This window comes from Paramisgurnus dabryanus, chromosome 2 (genome assembly GCF_030506205.2).
Source record: "Paramisgurnus dabryanus chromosome 2, PD_genome_1.1, whole genome shotgun sequence".
NCBI classification, from domain to species: domain Eukaryota; kingdom Metazoa; phylum Chordata; class Actinopteri; order Cypriniformes; family Cobitidae; genus Paramisgurnus; species Paramisgurnus dabryanus.
In genome coordinates this window covers 22,656,045-22,671,942 of record NC_133338.1, presented here as the reverse complement: position 1 = coordinate 22,671,942, position 15,898 = coordinate 22,656,045, and the positions used below count along the sequence as shown (strand labels likewise).

The window sequence follows — 15,898 nt, the reverse complement described above, 5'->3', positions numbered from 1 at the left end:
CGACAGTCGCTTGTTTATGTTGTTACTGCTGAAACCGTCTATATGCATGTGTAGGGATGGGCGATATGGCCTAAAATCCATATGGCGGTATGCATTGCTGCCTCTTGCGATAACGATATGTGTTGCGGTATGTTTATTTTAATAGGCTTGTTTCAGAACAGGTTATATAGACCCTTAGGAAAGGGTCTATATAACTGCTAAATGTATTTTTTTATACAAGTAAACCGTTATGGCCCTGGTAATTTCAATCCATCATGGGCTCTTCTACTAGTAAATGACAACAGTATCAGAAGCATACAAATCAGCACTACGCTGCCTCTCTCTCTCTCTCTCTCTCTTGTTTGCGCACACACACACACACACACACACACACACACACACACACACACACACACACCGTGGATCAGCTCCTGTGTGAAGGCAAGAATGCACATACTGGTGAATTTTGGAAGTTAGACAACTGAGCTGCAGCGGCCTGGCATAAGATTTATATAAACACATTTAAGAAGAAAGGCGCAACAACTCAAAAAGACTTGCGTGTTTCACAATTAAAGACCATAATGCCAATTTCGCGCGTGGAGCAGCAGTTACCTTATGTGCGATCTACCGGCATTGCCTTTGCGATTGACTGGTCAATCGTGATCGACGTATTGGACACCCCTGCTCTACAGAGTATATTTTCCTGCTGCTTGTTGGACAGCTTAAATCCAAACTAAGTCCAAATAGTAGATGTTGCACCGGTCTTTTCACGAGATCCTCTGTTTCGCTGACGCTTTCAGATATGTTTATTCAAAATGACAAATATGATGATGCGTTGCAGCCGGCTGCAGCTCGTGGCTCTAAATTTTGCGGGTAGATTGCGTAATTAACATGCATTATCGCGAATTAAAATCTCTATCATATCCCAATTTTGTATCGTTTATATTGCCCATCCCTATGCATGTGTTTGAAAGTTTTTACAGTTTCAACTTTCATTGTACTTGCAGCTGCTCTTTTCTGCAGCGTGTACACCTGACGCACGCCCTATCAAACGCATACACACAGCCTGTTATTGGCACGTGTACAGAGCAAATATCTCTATCATGTCTTAAAGCTACAGTAACCCAATTCATTTTTCAATATATTAAAGAAAAAAATCACTCTCTGCTTATGACTGAAGAACTGTTTAACTTTATAAGAATACATCTATATTTAATTCATTCACTGAAGACTGTGCAATGTTTTATTTTTTAGTACTTTTAACAGACACAAGCCTTTTTTAAAGCATATTAAACTACTCTTTGTAAAATGAATATTATTTTGTTGTGCTTATTTATTGATTCTCTAATAAAACAATTATATACCCGATTAAATAATATATCAAAGGCAACATCTGTGGTATAACTTTATCTAGAAAAATAATTAACAGTTACAGTCATCAAAAAGCCTGCATATCATCTTAAAGAATCAGTATCGGCCAATCGTGATGACAAGAAATCTGTACTCTGTATTGTACCCTACTGCACTTACATTTACATTGTGTCTTTTACTAATGATTCAACTTTGGACCAGACCAAAAAAGACAGTCAGAATAGAAAAACAGAAGAACAGCTAGAGCTAAAGTTAAACGAATCTACTTCTCACATGATTTTCTCAATTCTCCACCAACCATCCCTGTTACTCCAAAATCTTCTTCTTAAATGAATGTGACATACAGAAACACACTACTTTACGAAGACAAGACGGGGTAACAGTGGTGACCCCTAACATAATTGTGATTGAGTCCGGATATCACATCCTGTCCTGTGGAGCTCTGCTGTTTGGGTGAGAAGTCAGAACATCAAACAGCAACTTTTGGGAAAAATATTTCATGTGCTGACGCAATAAGCATTCTGACTACAATGTCACCTGACATTTTACGTCTCCATTTACAGTTATGTATTGCAAACGCTTCCCAAGTATCCACTGTTTCAACAGTGTACCGGATATAACAACATGACCTACTGTATCTTGACATGACTTTCCAGAACACTTTTATCATGGATGTTGTTGATCTGCCCCGCTCCCTTTATCTCTTTGTCCACCAAACACAACACAAACAAAACATTCAGAGTTCATAACGTTGCCTAAGGCACACAATCGACTGCTTTTATCATTGTTCTGTCAATGTACAAAATACAGCAGTCAGCAGTGATAAATAAAATGCTGGCTGTGACATCACATTATCTCACTTTCGCTGCAGCGAACATGCAGACAACTATATAAACTCATTATCAAACAGTTACAGGAATATAGATTATAGACAAAACTCTGCTTTAGCATTTCACACTATCTCTGTAACATAGCACCACCACAACAAAACTTTTTCTGACCAAACAATGATTTTGCATTAAAGATAATGCAATACAGAGAGACTTTCTCTTTATCAGACTTCCTTTGCCAAACATTTTATGCCAAATAAAGTAATAAAAAAGTGAACCGAAGACAACAGAACAAGTTGTGAAATCCAGACAGTGAAGAAAGCTAAACTTCCTGGAAAAAAAGCAATTTGTGACCTCAACACATCATCATCTGTAACTACGCAGACAGAAAACAGAGTGAAAATAATCCGATCCGTCCACAGTGACATGATCATTACATGCTACAACACGAGCTGTGTGTGTGTTAATATGATCAAGTGACCAATGACGCTTCACTTAATCAAACGTTTGTAAAACAAACAAACAAACTGATTAGAAATTGAAAAACAAACCGAAACACGTTTACAAAAAGAGTACAAGATGTTCCTGTGATCCGAGAGCCAGTATCAACATCACTCACCCCCGCTGAAGTCCAGAGGCGGCACATCTTCACCGAAGTCAATAGTGCCATGTGTGATATCCACCAACTCATCATCACTGCTTCCACTGTTATAATTATCATTGTAAAATCTCCCGTTCTCCATTATCCGCCCTGTGTAAACAATAAAATAAAACAAAATAAATGGTGCACTCGTGTCTGAAGGTCTCAAATGCGCAATGATGGGACACACTACTGTTAAAGACTGATGATGACAGGTCGACCCAACAAATCAGTGACCTTTTACAGAGACAGGACTTGACTGAAATGTGATGATGACTGAAACATGGTCATGCATGGCTCAAACAACTGTACCACTTCCTGTGTGTTTGACACTTCAGACGCTTTACAAATCAACTCAAACAAACTGAAACGTACGACTGCCATAAAGACTATCTAATTTATTCAGTTTAAAGCAATATATCGGGAATGCAATGTATCGATTATTAATGAACAAAATGTTTACAGACGCCTGTTATTTTAAGTACAAACGGTACATGATAACAATCTATCTTCGGAAAATGCATCACAGTCTCCTGTCAGATGTCATTTTAGTCATCTGTCTCAAATTTTGTCGTTAGCTCATCTCAAACTATTGTTTACTTTGACGTAGCCTTTGTAGTTCACTACAATAATTTAACTGATGAAAATAAAACAGTTTAATACATACCCCTTCAGAGCTTTACCTAGCGGAGTACTGGACTTCTTTTGAGACGCCGGGGTCTTGTGATCAGGATTTTTAAGTCTCGACTTCATTTGGTGCTGCGCAAACTGATCGGGATATGACATAAATATCGCGAGAACACGCGAGAAATGTCGACGTGAATTCAGTTCCGTCACCATTGCGTCACTGCTTACCAGGCACATTTATCTCACAGCCTTTTAATTCACCGCGCGTGTATTAAATTAAATAGCACGATCACTCTCATGGGACGTGGTCTGTCGGGGAGTTTGATTTTGTCCGTGTAGGGATGTTTCGTTTCGTTGTTTTTACCTCAATGTCACTGTTCCCTTCCATTCAATGTTCTGTTTAACCTGAAGCGTTCAGAGTTCAATAGCGCCACCCAACGTCGTGGGAGTCACTGAAAGTTGTCCTTTTCGTTTTACCACAATTTTGTATTTTTTGAATCAATCATATTCAACAATTTTTACATTAGCCAGGGGATGAAAAAAAGAAAAATTAAATAAAAACATGGAAATGCTTACATACATTAATACATTTAACAGCTTTCTTGTTTATCAAATTATAAATAGATTTTAGGTAGGCTATGCTTAACTTCTAATAGCAACATTTTGAATAATGGTTTATAATCACCATATTTACATTTATGTATACTAAACGTTGCCAACAAAAGTTACAAATTAACCAAATAATATTCCTTATGTAATGACAAATAAAATATTTTCAAAACAAAGTTAAAAGCTGGGCAAAATATGATCTCTAACAAAAGAGCACAAATCTAACCAAAAATCTGAACGTTGTAGTATTTCATCCGACTGATAGGGTTGTGACATCAGTGTCCTTTTCATTTTAATAATTTTTCACAGATTTAATCAATGCATCTTATAAACAAGACCACATGCAATGTGTGTAGTTTTAAAAATTATTTGGCACACCATGTAATTATTTTTAGTTAACATGATTAAAGTAGTAATGCATAATATAAACTAATCTAAAATTACAAATCTTAATATCAAAAATATTGATATAAAAATGTAAACTTTATGACAATATTATGTTGTCACACTTACACATGCATTAATAGGTAAGGCTACACTAATGTGTTTATAGTTTTAAGGTGTGTGTGTGTGTGTGTGTGTGTGTGTGTGTGTGTGTGTGTGTGTGTGTGTACCTGGTAATTACCACGTTGTGGGGACCAATTGTCCCCAGAAAGTTAGGAATACCAGTGTTTTTGTGACCTTGTGGGGACATTTTGAATGGGGCAGGTAAGGGGAATAGAATATACAGTTTGTATGGTATAAAATGCATTACGCCTATGGAATGTCCCCACAAAACATGGAAACCAGAATGTGTGTGTGTGTGTGTGTGTGTGTGTGTGTGTGTGTGTGTGTGTGTGTGTGTGCGTGCGTGTGTGTATACATTTGGAATAAGTAGAAACAACAATTGGTTAATTTATTGTTTGATTATTATTTTGTCACTCTTCACATCATAGGCTTTTATACAAATTAGCCACGTTGTAAAATATTTAAGCATTTCTGTGTGATCTGGCTCGCACTTCCTCTGCAGTTTTTGCGCTCGGGAGTTGCTTTAAACAAAACACGAATGTCTGCTAAATAGACACTTATTGTTTATCCCAAAGCAATTCACTGTACCCTTCTGTCTTCCTAGTTTCCTATTCTAAGAATATAGAACAATCATTTAATCAGAGTAAATATTTTTCAGTGTCTTGAACAAAGCCCCACAACTAAGAAGAATCACACTTTAGTGTTTTATTAGTTATGCTATCTCACTGGAATCCTTCAACTACCTATAGGTATCTTCTGTAGTGCGCCCATCATAATGTCTCAAACACAGCCATACAGTTAATAAATATCCACAGGGCGTACTTGCTTTATGAGGGCAAAATTACAGATCATTTCTAAAGTGCTGATCTGAGCAGCTCTGCATGTGAAAGCATATGACATGTCATGAACATCAACAGGCAAATGACAGACAGATAATCAGACCTAAATATACACAAACAGTACTCTTGATTAAGGCAGCTTTTTGAAAGAAAGGTCAGAGGGCCTGAAAGTATAACAGACAATACAACTGTAAATAACCATACTGAATCTAAAGTAAAAACCCAGGCTGTTCATTTGATAACTGCCTGTCTAAACTAAATGATTTCCTGTAGATCAATCAGTCTCTATTTATAAAACTCAATTCAAAAAGCATGCTACAATGCACATCACACACACAAACAAACAAATAAAACGTAGTAGTTTCTCTATTTCCTTTTTGTAACAGTCGTAATCATGCTTGAATGTGTGGCAAAAAATATGTATCTGTGCTTTTGCTATTGCCTTGAACTCTGACCTCACAGTGTAACAGACGACGTTGACGGACAAATACATTATAGCTCTTCATAAAACTCCACGGATAAAGTGACATTCTTACATCGATGAATACATAAACATGCCAAAAAGCTGGATGCACTGACGGCTCGTCGCTGGAGCAGGGAAAGAGAGAACTGTGTGAGGTATTCTGGCTGTCTAATGGTAAGAGAGAGTAACCTCTTATAGCATGTCAACGGTAAAATTACTTTTATACAGCTTCACAATGGCAAATAAATTGAATGCGAGAACAGCTACTACATTTTGCAGAACGACTTAACGGGGGTCATCGGGGGCCGCAATCTTCTCCAGGCTGGGCTCCATGCCCCAGATCTCACGAGCATACTGGGTGATGGTGCGGTCACTGGAGAATTTGCCACAACCGGCAATGTTGTGGATGACCTTCTTGGTCCATTCTTTAGTATTCTGTTAAGGAATTATGAAGATGCTTTTAATAACTGGAATGCTTAGTGTGTATAAATTTTTGCTTAATGAAAAGTTGCCTTTGCCAAATGAAAACATATCCCGTCCTTGATGAGGTCTTTAATACAAACCTTATATAGGGCACTGACTTTCTCCTGACATTTAATGTAGTCCTCATAGTCAGCAAAGACCTTGAACCTGTAATTACGCCAATATTGATAATACACATGTATTAGTATTAAACTATGATTATGTAGGAAAGGAAGAAAGCAAAAAAATCTGGTTTTCCTACCTGTCATGGTGCATTAGCAATTTGACAATGTCTTTAAACAGGTCAGGCTCTCCAGGACTAAAGAATCCTGAAGAGATCTGATCGATAACTTGCTTTAGTTCTGGAATCCGGTTATAATACTCCGTGGCATCATATCTAAAAACAAGCCAAAAGTGATTTTTTGTAAGTTTGGTTTCTATCTACATCTCAATTAAAATGGATAAACTTTCAATACAATAATTAGTGGATAAACATCTAACACATTAATATTACCTGCATTTATAACATTTATAGTAACATATGAAGAGCTCAGATGCAAAACCCTTTAAGTGTGTCTGACATGTCTATTTTTTTATCTGGCTCTTATGTTTGGGTTCAGTCATTTCACTTTAATAGCAATGAAAAGGTTATAAATCAGAAATTAAAATGCCTTCATTTTCACAAATGTCACTTGAACATATTTGACTGCCTTTAGCTGCAAAACCCTCTAAGTATATACAAAAATCTGCCCTTCTAAAAACATCTCTAGTCACTTTCCACTGTCCTTCTAAATAAAGGTAAAAGATGCAAAAAATTCAGTCAATATCCTAAAATATTCAGTAAACCTTCTTTAACTGGGTAAAAAATTCGTACACTTAATTTATTCAAATCATCTTCCGTGCACTTCGCTGTCGTGGCATTTAACGGATTCTGCCAACAAACCAGTATTTTTGAATGGTGTAAGGCCAGGATTAAGTGGATTTGAAGCAAAAGTATTTGATGAAAGTATAATATGTGCCAGGCCCTTCAATCAATATCATTTGAAAGTAATATGGTCTCGTTATACAGGCACTGCAGCTCCCCCTTGTGTTTTTTTAGAGAGATGTGCAATCAATGCGATGATCTGAAATCATCGCGATGAGGTCAAACAATTACGATAAGACGATTATTTAATCTTTGTGTCAGCCTTTATATCATTATCTCATTTGTTTAGTGCCTTTTGCATCTGAGCTCTTTAAAGGGACACTCCACTTTTTTAAAATATTTACTTATTTTCCAGCTCCCCTAGAGTAAAACATTAATTTTTTTAGAAAATTTAAATAATTTTTATTTAAATATTATTATTATTATTATTATTAAATATTATTATTAAAATAATTTAAAACTTGACTCTTCTGTACTTAGAATGTACTAAGACCGACGGAAAATTAAAAGTTGCGATTTTCTAGGCCAATATGGCTAGGAACTATACTCTCATCCTGGCGTAATAATCAAGGACTTTGCTGTCGTACCATGGCTGCAAGAGGTGCAATGATATTACGCAGTGCCCAAAAATAGTCCCCAGCTATTGAAAAGTTCCAAGGGGACTACTTTATATCAGGCACTGTGTAATATCATTGCGCCTGCTGCAGCCATAGTACGACAGCAAAGTCCTTGATTATTACGCCTGAATGAGAGTAGAGTTCCCAGCCATATCTGCCTAGAAAATCGCAACTTAAAATTTTCTGTCCGTCTTAGTACACGATGTAACTACAGAAGAGTCAAGTTTTAGATAGGAAAAATATAGAAACTCTTTGGTTATTTTTGAGCACGATGCTAATGGTCTATTCAGATTCAATGGATTATGCTAAGCTATGCTAAAAGTGGTACAACCAGACCCGGAGATCAGCTGAATGGATTCCAAAACAATAAAAAAATCAAATATTTACCTTTAGTGGAGCAGGAAAATGAGCATATTTTCAAAAAAGTGGAGTGTCCCTTTAATATTAAAGGGATAGCTCACCCAAAAATAAAAATTCTGTCATCATTTACACACACTCTTGTGGTTATAAACCTGAATCAATTTCTTTGTTCTGAAGAACACGATGGAAGATATTTTTAAGGAAGGTTTGTAACCAAACTGTTTATGAGCCACATTCGCTTCCATAGTAGGAAAAAATAATACTATGGAAGCGAATGGGGCTCACAAACGGTTTGATTACAAACATTCCTCCAAATATCTTCCTTTGTGTTCATCAGAACAAAGAAATTGATACAGGTTTGTAACAACAAGAGAGTGAGTAAATGAAGAAAGAATTTTCATTTTTGGGTGAACTACCCCTTTAATAACTAAACTTTGAAACAAAATATTATTATGCAGACAAATATTCCAACATTTAAAAATAATCTATAAATAAACTCACCCTTTTTTATCCATAGCTTCCACATCCTTCACTCTCATCCCAAAGATGAAGAGGTTTTCCTCTCCCGCTTCCTCTGCCATCTCCACGTTAGCCCCATCCATGGTGCCGATGGTCAGAGCTCCATTCAGCATGAACTTCATGTTGCCAGTACCAGAAGCTTCTGTTCCTGCTGTGGAGATCTGCTCGGACAGGTCAGCCGCAGGGATGACTATGAAAAGGTAATAAACAAGGAAAAAATGAATGTAAAATAATGCAAATAAAGGAAACAAACTGATCGAATAATAAGATCCGCTGATCGGTGTGCATCATACCTTTCTCAGCCAATGTGACCCTGTAGTTCTCAAGGAAGATGACTTTCAGGCGATCTCCAACCACGCAATCGTTATTTACCACATCTCCAATTGCAGTGATCAGTCTGATGATCATCTTAGCTGTGTGGTACCCAGGTGCAGCCTTGAAGACATAATTCAACCACATTTATGGGTATTCATTTGGAAGGTATGGTTCAATCTTTATATGCGTCCCTAGAGAGATGAGCTACAAAAATGCTTTACCAAGGACAAAGATAGATCTGATTGGTCAGTGAATCAGCCTCACCTTCCCTCCAATCATAACTGTCCTTGGAGTCCAGGCCTTGTTTGGCTCCTTCTTGATGCCTTGAAGAAAAATGAAAGGTAATTTCATGGCAGACTTTGTATGGTAAGTTATCTGGTTCACATCAAACTGTAAAAAATGTTACTTACGATTATAAAGAGTGATAATGTGTAGACAGTTCAATAGCTGTCTTTTGTATTCATGGATCCTCTTTACGTGAACATCAAACATGGAGTTTGGGTTGATCTTTACTTTATACTGCTCTTCCAGTTGCACAGCAAATTTCATCTTATTCTCCTGAAAACGGCAAAGCGACATAAAATGAGATGCTCACCTCGCTCAAGTAAGATTAGAAAGGAGATCGATTGTCTCACCTGTTTGACTTTTGCAATATCTCGAATTAATGCGTCGTCGTCTAAAAACTTCAGGAGTTTCTTCAGCTGGTCCAGGTCACGGATGTAGTCCTCACCAATTCTCTAACAAATTAACCATCACAAAATAAAATCACTTAATAGGCATGTTTTCTTATAAATGAGCATTTTTTATCAGGCATTTATGTTCTGTTTCAGTAATTTCACATTAATGGCAATGAAAAGGTTATTTTAACAAATGCCCTCTCCAAAACCTTCGTCACTGTCCTTTCTAAATGAAGGCTCAAAAATGATCCTTTATTTCTATATCCCTCACCTCAGCGATGACATCAGCCAATCCAGGGTTACACATGATGAGCCAGCGACGGGGTGTGATGCCATTGGTTTTGTTCTGGAACTTCTGTGGGTCCACCTCATAGAAGTCTTTAAACCTGTTTAAAGAGATAACACCAATACATTTTGTCTTGATCTTTGAGATTTAATTCCTTCACCAGCTAAGCCGGTGTTATCTGTATTACCTTCTGTGATTATGTAAAGTCATGATATTATAATAAACTCTACTTTTGGAATTGTGATAACAATCAGAAATGCGTTGAGGAGACATACACAGTGTCCTTGATGATGTCGGAGTGGATTTGGGCCACTCCATTGACGGCGTGAGAGCCGACGATGCAGAGATGAGCCATGTTGATCTTCTTCTGACCTTCCTCCTCAATCAAAGACATGCGTCTCAAACGGTCAAGATCGCCAGGGTAGAGCGCAGCGATACGCTAAGAAACAGGAAAGAAGATGTAAGGGGAGGATAAACAAACAAGTGAAGCATGGGAAGTTCTTTCCTACATTTAAAATTTATAGCAAACTGCGTCAGGAAAAGCAGGGGAGATTGTTTATGTAACCTTCCTCATAAATTATTCCCTGTTTGGTGAGGAGACGAATACATCCTAATGCAGCGAGTTACCAATGGTCACATGATCTTAAACTTCCAAGCCATACAAATAACATTTATTTTAGGTTGACTTAAATGTGTCATGAGGACATTGTTTGTTCCCATACCTCCAAATGACGACGGTTAATCTCATAGATGATTAGGAGGTGACGGGGCAGAAGGTTTTGGAACAGGTCGACGGGCCAACGCTCCAGAGCTTCCGGTAAGACAGTGTGATTAGTGTACGCACAGGTGCGCACAGTGATGTCCCAAGCCTTAGAAAGATTAAAAACTTCAGACAAAATAAGATGGAGAATAAAGAACAGGAGAATTCATTGGATGCATTGATAAACTCCCTTACCGCCTCCCAGGTCAGTTTCTCATCATCCACCAGAATTCTCATCAGCTCAGGAATCGCCATTGCAGGATGAGTGTCATTCAACTGAATAGCCACCTAGATGCAAAAAAGGATGTCTGTAACATCTTGGTCACCGACGAGTTATATATTACCCTTGTAGTCAATTTAAATGCATTTAGAAATTATACATTGCTACCATATTTGAAGCAATATGATTTCTTTTAATACTGAAGCACAGTGTTTAAAGGGATAGTTCACCCAAAAATGAAAATTCTCATCATTTATTCACTCTCATGTTGTTACAAACCTGTATAAATTTCTTTGTTCTGATGAACCTTTGTGTTGTATGTGAGAAGATATTTTGAGGAATGTTTGTAACCAAACTGAGGCCCCATTCACTTCCATAGCATGCAAAAAGTATACTTAAAAAGTCAATGGGGCCTCTGATCAGTTTAATTAGGTTTGTAATTGTAACAACATGAGAGTGAGTAAATGATGACAGAATTTTCTTTTTGGGTGAACTATCCCTTTAATGTAAAACTGATAAGGGCTCTTTGCTCGGCAGCACAAGCTCCTGTAGGTTATTCTTGTATTGTAGTGCTGTCCTACCTTATCTGGAAGTTTGGTCAGATCCATGCGTACGACTTCTGTTGAGCCAAACTTTGAGGCTTTGAACCTGCGGATGATGTCCTGAAGAGTCGCGGCCACCACAAAGTATTCCTGCTTGAGACGTAACTCTTTGCCTTCAAAGAACTGACAAACACACAAGATTGTTTGTTTAAACATCTGAGGATTGCAAGTCTCTTTTAATGTTCTGTTTAGTTTGAGTACAGAGAGGTAAACTCACGTTGTCATTAGGGTAAAGCACACGGGAGATGTTCTCAGCTAGATTCTTGTCCAGCACGGCCTGGATGTAACCACCAACATTAACTGTTTAAGAGGATAAAAAGTCTGTAATGATCATCTTTCAGAAAACCCTTTATAAAATCCAAACGCAGTGGTATAATAAACATGACACCACAAGGAAATCTAATTTAAAACATTAACCTGTCATGATCTTGCCTCTCTTGTTCTTGGTTTTTTATAGTTTTGAGTCAGGATCATAGGAGTCCCATGTTGGCCATTGTTTGTTTTTGGGCGCCATGTGCTTTCCCGTCTCGTCTCTTGACCCTGCCCCTTCTGTTATTATTTTATTATTGGTTCATGCCCACACCCGTTGCCCTCTTGATTTCTCACCCACGTAATGCTCTTGTGTTGGCTGTCCTGTGCTGGTTTTTATCATTCTCTTTGAAAAGTCAAGTCTTGTTTAGCCTAGTTAATCTAAAGTCTTTGTCAAGTTTATTGTCTTGTTTAGTCTAATCTGTTTACTGTTGTGTTTGCAGTTTTATGTTGTTTTTCCCCCTTGTGAGTTCTGTTTTCCTTTGTTTTGTCAATAAATTACGTTTTGTGTGCAACGCTGTTCTGTCTCTTTGAAGCTTATGACATTAACTATGTTTTCATAATGGTAAATAATTTACCAAAGAAATACTACAAGTGATAATCCAGAGGATCAAATAAGGCTGATTATTATTAATAGTCAAAAAGACCTTTCAATAAACTCACAGTCTTTGAGGTGGAATTCACATGGAGCTTTGGCAGACCAGAGCCTCATTGTGTTAACAACATTGTTTCTGTATCCTGGGACAGGTGTATCATAAGGGAGTGCAAGAACGACCTGTCAAGTCAAAGAGTTACAGATTTACTAGAGTAAACTTAGAAATGTAGCTGTAAAGATATAGAATGCAAATGGTTATTGCGTGTGTACGCCCTAATAAAATGTATTTATAGTATGAAAATTGGATTTTTAGTTTTCTTTAATCACACCTGTGTGTCCACCCATTTTACTCCATCAGGGTTGTGTTCCACACGACCATAGAAATGCACAGGACGCATATACTCAGGACGAGCCTTTTCCCAAGGGTTCCCATAGCGCAGCCAATCGTCTGCCTCCTCCACCTGTCAAATGTCAATCATTTACAACAAGTCAGCATTTTCCCGTAACAAAAATGCACATTTGAGTTCACATAACGTAAGAGACACTTTTTCTTACCTGCCAACCTTTAACAATTTTCTGATTGAATATTCCAAACTCATAGCGGATTCCATAACCGTAAGCTGCCAAACCCAAGGTTGCCATTGAGTCAAGAAAGCAAGCTGCAGAGAAAAAGTTAAAGTGGATTAAAACATCACAGGCCCACCATTCATTTTTTAAACCATAAAGTTAAAGACAGTTCACCTGCCAGTCGACCAAGGCCTCCGTTTCCCAGGCCAGCATCCTCCTCAATATCCTGCAACTCCTCCATATCAAGACCCAGCTAGAATAAACCACACCAACAGACCAGATGAGGTATGTATGTAACCTTATATTTTAACGTGACCTGAGATATTTAAATTTTTGCCTTTGGTTAATGCTTTTATCCAAAGTGATTTACACTGCACTTCAAAGTATGTTTGTTCCTTGTGGATCAAACCAATGATTTTTTGCTCAATGCTTCAAGAACACTTAATTCACACACAATGATGTGTGTATAAAATTCTGGAACCGCAGTCTGCTTGAACGGCTTGACTGTAGACATTAGATCTGATCAATAGCTCATTGACTTCTTCACTGACCCAACAGTGCTGATAATGACTGGTGATGGCAATCACAAAAATAAACACTCCACCTTAGACAAAGTTATCTTTTTTCATCCTGGCAAATAGACAGTCCCAGACCTACCCCATTTTCAATGCTACTGTACTGGTTAAGCAAATGCTGCTGGGTATTGGCCAGTAAAGTTGTTCAAGCAGACTGCAGTTCTATTTGGTGCCACTAGTGGCGCATTACTTTCATTTATGGTATCTGCTGTCAGTGTTCCAGCTCATTGATGTGTACTTATCTATGGTTCCAGCATACCTGATAGATTGCTTCATCACAGGCAGTCTCCAAAGCTAAGTTAACCATGGTGTTTTGAAGGGTCCGCCCCATGTAGAATTCCAGAGAGAGATAGTATACACGCTAGAGGTGGAGGAGACAGACATGAAGAGATTTTTTGTGTATAATCTTGCCCTACATACATCTCATTAAATTCGTTGCAAACACTGTTTGGACAATTTGTACACAGCGCAGCCAAATGCTTTGGCAATGCATATGTACAGTTTTTGTCATGCCAATAAAGTGCACATAAACTAAATTAAAATTGCTAATGTAACAAATTCACAATTCATCTTTTAGGAACTCTTCTTAAAAAAAAAGCTTTTCCATAATGTGCTTAAGCAGCAAACAAACATTTTGAGAAACATATAGGTGACGAGGGGCATTGCGATACAAACTGATCTACAATGCAAACAAAAAAAATCAATGAAGGCTGCAGTTAATCAGCTTTACCAGTTAACTTTTAAAGATAACAAAAGCTAACAGCGAAGAATGTGTGAGTGTATTTGTGTGCAGTATCGCTGGCATGGGTTCTGCATGTATAAATAGCTGCATTAGCAGTTGGTGTTAAAGGTTAGGCGCACACTTAGCCATTTGAAAGTGGTGACAAACTTCAAAAGCATTTTTGTAATGTAATGTGTTTTACTGGACAAATAATGTGACATAAGCGATGGTGAATACTAACAGATAAGTAAATTCATTTCTTTAAATTTGTTTAATAAGGACCAGCAATATGCAAATAAAAGCAGACCAATCACAAAACAGTATGCAAAACTTAATCTGTCGTGACGTCACGATTGTCAATTACTTTTTTTAGGATGAGGATTCTTTCGTTTTTATTGAAGTACAAATATTATGAGGTTAAAAGATGACGAAATGATGCTAAACATTTTTGTGGTGAAGACAATCCGCACATTCATTTTTGTATAATGCTTTCAATTATTCATGTCAATACTACGTTACAAAGCTGCGTTCGGTGTTATATTAGCAAATTATTTTAGCATTGAATTGGGCAGTTAAAATTAACAGTTTAACCTGTTGATTCTCGTCAAGGGCAGAACCCTTGTTCATTCATTCGAAGGACCTTGAAAGGGATGACCGGAGATCTCTATCATCAAACATGGCGATTATGTAATTCTTTGGATACAATGACCGTCAAAACCCAACCACAAACATTTTTTCCTGCGTTGCGCATATACCAAAGTAACAATCACAACAAGGATGGACATAATGCGTTTTTAAAAATATTATTGCAGTGTTAAATGCGCAACGTTATATCCCTGGTTGTAATCCGGCCCCTCCTCCCATCTGTCAGTGGTGTACGTGCTTCACCGGACACTGTGGGATGAAAATTGCGGCATTCGGGTTTCTTACCTTCGGGTCTTTCTCGTAATAATGTTGCTGCGTCCGGATCCATCTTCCAACCAGATGGTCACGGACGGTGTGCGCCAGGGCGAAGTAATAGTCGCGCTTGGTTGAAACATTACGGTCCTTTACCAAAGTGAAATGTAGATGCCGATTAAAATTGGTCTTGAGCTCGGCGACGTTTTCAACGCCGGCGAGTCCACGCACGGAAATTTGTTTCCTCTTCTCTTGGTCCGTCAGTGGCTTGGACATCTTGTCGACTGTAAAATTTGGACCCGTGCAATAGGATTACTAGTCTGCGTGATGCCCGCTGTGTTGCGACGCGCGTCACTGTGGTTTGCAGATGCTCTGGGTCAAGCGCGCTCATCATCGGCGGCGCGCACAACCTCTAGATACATGACCACTGTACATATTTGACAGGCCGGGCGGGTCAAGATAAATTTAGACTAAATTCCAATGTTGTTATAATGGCACACAAATGCCAAGACAATAGGACTCATTTTAACGTTTTAGGGCTGCCAAGATCCTTGCATGACGCATTTTTACGTTACTCTTTCAAGTTTCAACGTTTGCAAAGCAACACATGCAGATATTTTGTGCAA

At 38.0% G+C, this 15,898-nt stretch overlaps 2 protein-coding genes across 2 annotated transcripts in view; both read right to left on the bottom strand.

The window, feature by feature from the left end:
- Positions 1-3,702, bottom strand: part of clcn5b (chloride channel, voltage-sensitive 5b) — a 37,789-nt gene extending 34,087 nt beyond the window's left edge. Inside the window, exons 1-2 of the mRNA XM_065248657.2 lie at positions 3,488-3,702; positions 2,800-2,931 (exon numbers count right to left, since the gene is read on the bottom strand). Of these exons, the coding sequence (XP_065104729.1) occupies positions 2,800-2,923 (124 nt within the window). The 5' untranslated portion in view covers positions 2,924-2,931; positions 3,488-3,702. The remainder of the gene's footprint in view (positions 1-2,799; positions 2,932-3,487) is intronic.
- A 1,235-nt stretch (positions 3,703-4,937) lies between these two features.
- On the bottom strand, positions 4,938-15,660 carry pygmb (phosphorylase, glycogen, muscle b). The gene is made up of 20 exons (XM_065248656.2): positions 15,306-15,660; positions 13,914-14,015; positions 13,254-13,332; positions 13,068-13,171; positions 12,842-12,973; positions 12,581-12,692; positions 11,826-11,908; positions 11,588-11,731; positions 10,982-11,074; positions 10,749-10,895; positions 10,302-10,465; positions 10,012-10,126; positions 9,699-9,800; positions 9,474-9,621; positions 9,328-9,386; positions 9,042-9,183; positions 8,731-8,938; positions 6,590-6,724; positions 6,429-6,495; positions 4,938-6,300 (listed from the first exon to the last, which is right to left on the bottom strand). The coding sequence occupies exons 1-20, from the start codon at positions 15,546-15,548 to the stop codon at positions 6,151-6,153; spliced, it is 2,529 nt and encodes an 842-aa protein (XP_065104728.1). The 5' UTR covers positions 15,549-15,660; the 3' UTR covers positions 4,938-6,150.
- Positions 15,661-15,898: the final 238 nt, after the last annotated feature.

Coding starts and splice junctions, on each gene's coding strand:
- pygmb (XM_065248656.2), bottom strand. CDS start 15,548: ATGTCCAAGCCACTGACGGACCAAGAGAAGAGGAAACAAATTTCCGTG. Junction 11,909..12,580: donor TGAATTCCACCTCAAAGACT/GTGAGTTTATTG, acceptor CCTCTTAAACAG/TTAATGTTGGTGGTTACATC. Junction 9,184..9,327: donor CAGTTATGATTGGAGGGAAG/GTGAGGCTGATT, acceptor TATGTCTTCAAG/GCTGCACCTGGGTACCACAC.